Raw genomic sequence first — 6943 nt, forward strand, 5'->3', positions numbered from 1 at the left:
TTTATTTCTTTTTTCACAAACTCACACATACATAAAAGGCATGTTACATCACTGAAAAGCTCAGGAAATAATTCAGTGGCATGTATAGCTAGCCAGCATTTTCCATGGAATTAGGCTATTATATTATTATTGTCCTTTTCCAATTAAAAAATATGTATATAAAAATGATAAATGCGCAATGAAAGCGCAAAGTTGACAGCCTTTGCATGCTACACGAAGTCTCGTGATCATCAAGTGGTCGATTTTTATTGGTTACCACTCTGAATCGTACTGTTTCATTGGTCATTTGGAAAAGTCGGCGTGTTTTCATTGGATGGCAAAATAAAGCTACTGTCATTGGCCCGTTTCACATGTCTGCTGATGTGCCGGTTAGGGTGGCTTTCGTAACCCAACATTGTTTAGCATTTGTGCTAACATTGGTGTTTATGTTAAGTCGTTCCTACGGTGTAATTACGAACATTACCAGGTAGCATTTGAAACTGGGTAAACACTGATCTAACGATAGACGTTGGGAGCATATTGATATCTGGCTAACACAAGCTACCGCTAGCTAGCTTCTCAAACGAGAGACTTGCAGGCTGTCAGGATGGGTGAAGAAATCAACGACAACCTTATGAACACAGAGGATGTATCTGCCAGTAACGCCAATGTTGAAGAAAACGGTGAAACAATAGAAAGTGGAGTAAAATATTACACTCTCGAAGAAATAAGAGCACATAATGTGAGCAAGGACACATGGCTTATCATCCACGATAAAGTATATGACATCACAGGTTTCCTTGAAGAGGTAAGAGACCATTTATGCTAGGTGGTAACAGCAAGTTTAGCTTGCTTTGAGGTTAACGTTACCTGAAATAACCTTTGATGTTACCTGTAGTAACCTCAATGCGGCTGGGACTATTCCCTGAAATTAGAAATCGATCTACAGCACGTAGGGTGACGTGTAACGTTTGCGTACCCTGACAGTCTGTTTCCACTCTAGCTAACGTTAGCTGTTTACATTTTGTCACAACAACACTGTGTTAACATAGACCCAGGCAGTCTTACGTTAATATCTCGACCTCGGGGTTACACAAGGTTACGACACGTGTTACACTACTTCATATTGGTAATTAGCATAGCTTGCTAATTAGAGAAACTATACACTGCTAGCAACAGAATTTATTGAACGTTAACCATACTGTGTGGGTTCCCACTCTTGAGGTACTGTTAGCTAAAATTAGCTAGAACAATGGCACATTGTTGTTGCTGAGAATATTTCAGAGATACTAAATGTAACGTTAAACATGCTTGAATTTAAAGTCAACTTAACCAAGCAGTGAGATCTGTATTGATATACATGATGAGGAAGAGTTGAGTCAGGTCATTAACCAGCTAACTATCCTACATTGTCCCGTTCTGTGATTTCAGCATCCAGGAGGTGAGGAGGTTTTGCTGGAGCAGGCAGGTGCAGATGCCACAGAGAGCTTTGAGGATGTGGGCCATTCCACAGATGCCAGAGAGATGCTCGAGCAGTACTTCGTTGGCGAGCTTCATATGGTAATGTCAGGCCTCTTTTAGCCCTGAAAGACCCTACAGCCAAGGTATAGGCTCTTCTGAATGGCTTTGTCGTCTGTAGCGTCTTGACATGATGTCCGTTTCTCTATCAAAAACAGCAGTTACATTCTTAACACCTGGTAGGGCATACTCAAAGGCAATTCAGTGCTTCAAACTAGCAATAAAGTCGCCACGTTGGTGTGACAATGGTCATAACAGATGGTGCTAATTCAGGTCACATGATCACACTGATCACCTGAGGAACTATAAGCTAAAAGGGGCATATAACCAGTCAGAAGGGCATTTATACCGCAGTATTTCCACTATATGTAGGCTATTCAACTCTGCGGCAAACTTGCAGCAGTATTTCAGACATACCATCAATAGTCCCCAGTCAAAGCATTGTAATCAACCTAATCAAATTCATATGATCTTTTTTTTTTAGCATGTATGGGGTACTAGCCGCAACTTTGTAGAATAATGGCTGATAATGCCCATGTGTAAGAGCGGCACACACAGCAAACTTATTCACACTTTCTGGAATATGTACATGTGCAAAGTGACGTTGGCATAGACTAATGGTAATGCATGCCTTACCTTTCTTCTAAAGCTTACACAGGTCAGCAATGAGCATTTAAGAGCACAAGGTTGTTTTCACCCTCTTGATAAGCCTCCTTAGTCTCCTTGTCTTATCCAGTGTTTGCAGAAAAATATCTAACTCCTTCAAGTGAAAAAAAAACCCCAGTCAAAATTGTGAGAGATGCCATACTGCATTGAAAAATAGCTATTAGAGCTGGCATGTAAACATAATTTTACACCTAGGCCTTTTCACACTATTAACTCTCTATTAACTAACTTTTGGCCTGAATATAGGCCATATTTTTAAAATAGCGTGCCACACTTTCATTAAAGTGATCCTCAAAACTTCTTCCAGGGGTGCATGCCCAGGAAGAAGTTCATTTTGAAAAATAAAATGCTGACTGGAAGTTGATTTGGCATTATTCCTGGCTTGACAAGTTTAGAAATAGTCATTCTTACAATTGTTGTTTGGAGTTGTTTATTTGAAGACTTAAAGACGGACACATCAAAGGTAAATAAATACATGTGCTCAGCTGTAGAACTGTATTAGAACCATGTTGTGATGTGAGGTGTAGTTGGAATTTCTGATACAGAGAAATCTTCATCCTGTCGAGGCCCGTGGGTAAACAGAACCGTACAGAAGAGCCTGTGCTTAGGGTCTTTCGGCACCAGGCTACCAGTGAGGCACAGTCTCACACCTCAGCCTTGATTACATGAAATTGCTTCTGCTCAGCATAGGAAACAACACAGTGGCTGGTAAGTGCCAAAACTGATCAGACGCTTTCACAATTCTACCAGCCAACAACATTTTTAGAATAGAGACGGACCTCCAACTGATGGTTAGTTACTTGCCAGAGTGTCTGATAGTGGAGACAAACTAAACATCTACAGCCAAAATTTCCCAGCATTTGGTGGGCGGCTGTTGGTAATTTCCCACTTGCTTATGCTGTGTTGTACCTTAAAATGTTAGCTTAAATGATTTGGCTCGGTGAAAGGCTTATTGTTTTCTTGCATAACTGCAGAAAAAATATAGCTGAGGCATGATTCAGCGCTCTTGATTTTGTTATATCCTTCCCTCCTCACATTCAGTCCCTGAGAGAGGGACTGAATGGTAGATGCAAGGATTTGGAAAGTCAAGACAGGAATTCACTAATAAGTCAACATGTGAAATAAAACATAGCATAGTTTGATGAATCAAGTGTTTAATCATTAACATCTTGTTACGTAATGAAGCTAACTGCACAACATTGATGAATACATTTTCTAGCTAAACTTGTTCACCAGTCACTATAGTTTTTGTTTTTGTGTCACAGATATCTAACATTAGCTCTGTTGTAAATGTGTGTGGTTTGTGGGCGTATGAGAATGATAGGCTGGACCCCCAAACTAATGCACAGCAAGGCTAATATATTCCTGTGGCCAACCAGCCATAGTCAGAGTAGAAATGGGAGTAGCTGATCATATCAGCCTCAGATCGAATAACACAGTCAGAGGTAACCACTCCTGCAGAAAAAAGAATAGAAAGTTGCAACAGCACCTTGCTTTGAAGAGGCCAAGCTCCATTAAAGCAGATGGACTGCGAAACGGTTTAAAGTCCAAAAGGTCTATCAGAATGTTATTATCTGTTAAAGAGACCTATGTGCCACAGATTGTGCAGCTGTTAGTTTGCCTGTTTAATTATTCATTTTATTTGTTACAATTTTACTGTCAGTTTATGTTGTCCTACTGTAAATTGTTCAATATTTATTTCAGGTACATGCACACAGTCAGAATTTTGGTGTCAGTGATAAATATAGGTCTTTTATCCAAAATATATTGTATGCTTTAGGTATTTTAGCAGCACACATAACATGAGCTGAAACAAAACAAGGTGCACCTGCACACTCCAGGTGGTACTCCCTGGTAGTCCTTCCCATGGGTGGCAGGTCCTACAGACTTCCTTAGCTGCACTGGGAGATCTTGCCAGAAGGACAACAGGCAGTGCAGCACTTTACAAGTCTAGGCAGAGTGGCCAGAATGAAACCATTCCTGGAAAAAAAATGCACATGACGACACGTCTAGAGTTGCAAAATGGCATGTGGAAGATGGAGAGCATGAGGCAAAAGATTCTGTGGCCTGATAAAACTAATGTCCCAAGCTGACACAGACATATCCAAGAAGAATGTAGCTTTGTATCGACTCAAGGCGTTTATTACTTTATTTAAATGAGATTTCTGTATTTCATTTCCAATCAATTTTCAAAAATATCTAAAAACATGTTTACACTTTGTCACTGAGGAGTATTTTGTGTAGATTGTTGATAAAACAATCTGTTCTTTCCAAAACAATTCAATCCGGCCCATTTTGAATTCAGGCACCACAAAATGTGGAAAAGGTCAAAGGGGTTGAATATTTTTAGAAGGCAGTGTAGAGTCTGAGTGATGGCATATTGCTGGCCTGTTGCATTACTCAGCAGTAGGTCAGCAATTTTGATCATATCACATCAAAATTCTGTCTAACATTAAAGATAGTGTGAAGATAGTAATGCTAATCGGCTAATAATTCATTTGATTTTCTTCTTAGGATGACAGAAAAAAGGAGAATTCAAAGGTAAGCTCCATTTTATGTTAATGATTTATTCAGTTTATGTACCTCACCTCGTCTTTACTGCAGTAGAAAGTGCTTCAGAATAACATAAAGCACTAATATTATAATATTTGTGTCTGCTATGTAAGTGAATTTCATTTTTTGGCTAACTCATGGTTGTAGCTGATTGTTTTTCATCAAGTGTCCAACTCAAAATCTAAATATACTCTATCTCTTTTTAAATCTGTGTTCCTTTTTAATTTTCTCCTATAGGACGTATGTAATTCGTCGTCAGGAGAGTCCAGGTCAGTCATGATGATGAAGCCCATACCAAATTCATATCTTAGTTATCATTGTTGCTGTGTCTTTTTGTTTCAATTATCCTGGCCCAAAAAGTACTTTCTGTTTTTTCCATAGCTCTTGGACCATGTGGTTGTTGCCTGCTATTGTTGCAGTTGCTGTGGGAATCATATATCGCTACTATATGCTAGAGCACAAGTCCTCTTGAGTACTGGCTTTGTCTTCTCATCTCATTCTTTTCATCTGGAGGCCTTGAAATGTTTGACCAAAACCTCCTCACACTGAACGCACACAATTAAGGAGTGTCTGCATCCTTTTGCAACGAGGAAGGGAAGGGAGCAGATGATGTACTTTTATCCTTCTCCGTCTACGTAGACCTCATCAAATCAGCAGTTGGGCAGAGACGTTTCATAAAATTGTCTGCCTTCAATTTCTTTGTATTTTTCTCTCACTATGCCTGTTGTCACAATTGTTAAAGTGGCGTCTTTAACTTGCCCATTCATATGCATTTGACAAAATTTGGTCTCTCTATGTTCATTTCCCATTTCCCCACCTCAAAGGAAGTTAATGTTTTTGTTAACAGCGTGGTATATCATAAACCAATTCTACACAGTTAGACAAAATGGAAACATTAAAGGAGACGTTAGTATTGAGAAAGGTAATAGAATCAGGGGTAATATGTAAAAGGAGCCATTCTACCTTAACAAGCTACTGAATTATAACTTTAAATGCATTTCTTAAGTTTTAGTTGTGTGTGAGAAATGTCTTATTTAGTCCCGACTCCCAAAATACTACTAACTGTTCGTTTAATGGGAACTATCAGTTTATTCCATTCACTCATTACAGCACAGTTCTGGTGTTATGCAATGGTTGGTTCATGTATCACTTGGTTGTAAATTCAGTATCTTTCCAACATATATATATAAAGGCAGTGTCAAATCTTTCTATGTCTTTTTTTTTTTTTTATGTCTTTTTGAAATTAGTGATGAATTATATTGTGTCAGTGATTATTTAAGGTAAAGCGTGCTCTAACTGGTTTCTTTTTTCTACAGTTACCTTATCAGGAATCAAATGCTTATTTGTGCATGTGTTAAATACCAGATCATGAGATCAATATAAATGTATGTAATATTTAATTAAACAATCACATATTTTACTTTCTGAATTGTTAACAGAACATCTGTTTCATACTATGCACACATTGATTTAATTGGTATTCCATGTACTATTTGAGAGTGAATGGTTTCTGAATGCATACCCTCGAAGGAAGAGAAGCATTTGTTTGATTATTCTGGTTGTAAGTTGTATTGCTGCTCCCTATGCCATTCATTACAGCTTATTTAATTATTTTTTTCACAACTTTGTTTCATTGTTATGCAGTCAGCTTAATTGTATGTTTAGGATGAATGGTACTGACAACACTGTCGCTGGAGGGGTTTGAATTGTATTGCATCAAGTCTGATGTGTGTTTCTTGTTTCACTGTTGGTAAACTGCGGTGCTTGCAAAGATAGGTATCTGTCTGTCTACACTTTGTCACCATATGTGGTTATTTCAGTTGCTCAACCACTTGAATTTTTTCAACCACATTGTTTAGAGCTAATGATATAGCAGCACCATTGAACGTTTTGCATAGCACTAACAAAATTGCTCTAAACTACTGAATTTACCATTATCTTATTCCATTCACGATCAGAAAAAAAAACATTCTTCCAACTACAAAGACCAAAACAATTTGAAACCCATTTTCCCCTTGTATCCACCTACATATTGAGCCTGAAGTTTTACAGCCAGTCAGGCTCAAGATTTGATAATTATGTCATGCTGCTATTTTTACATGCTTCGAGAACATTATTACTTACTGATTGACATCAGAATTTGGTAGGTTGACCTTTTAGGATACATAATTGTCATCTTAATACATTTCAACTGCCATTTCCTGTCAAAATTCCTTTCAATAAAATG

The 6943-nt window shown here is 38.2% G+C and overlaps 1 protein-coding gene across 1 annotated transcript; it reads left to right on the forward strand.

Moving 5' to 3' along the window:
• Nucleotides 1-358: 358 nt before the first annotated feature.
• Nucleotides 359-6943, forward strand: cyb5b (cytochrome b5 type B). Its single transcript, XM_071525124.1, has 5 exons — nucleotides 359-787; nucleotides 1411-1539; nucleotides 4678-4704; nucleotides 4954-4985; nucleotides 5098-6943. The coding sequence occupies exons 1-5, from the start codon at nucleotides 587-589 to the stop codon at nucleotides 5186-5188; spliced, it is 480 nt and encodes a 159-aa protein (XP_071381225.1). The 5' UTR covers nucleotides 359-586; the 3' UTR covers nucleotides 5189-6943.

The sequence above is a fragment of the Centroberyx affinis genome, unplaced genomic scaffold, assembly GCF_046629955.1.
Source record: "Centroberyx affinis isolate AG114_WGS23_722 - 3 ecotype Tasmania unplaced genomic scaffold, CSIRO-AGI_Caff_v1 ptg001271l_1, whole genome shotgun sequence".
NCBI lineage: Eukaryota > Metazoa > Chordata > Actinopteri > Beryciformes > Berycidae > Centroberyx > Centroberyx affinis.

What these genes read in the sequence shown, in the direction of transcription:
- cyb5b (XM_071525124.1), top strand. Translation starts at nt 587, where the DNA reads ATGGGTGAAGAAATCAACGACAACCTTATGAACACAGAGGATGTATCT. An exon ending in TCACAGGTTTCCTTGAAGAG is followed by an intron (nt 788 to 1,410) that starts GTAAGAGACCAT and finishes CTGTGATTTCAG; the next exon opens with CATCCAGGAGGTGAGGAGGT. An exon ending in TCGTTGGCGAGCTTCATATG is followed by an intron (nt 1,540 to 4,677) that starts GTAATGTCAGGC and finishes TTTTCTTCTTAG; the next exon opens with GATGACAGAAAAAAGGAGAA.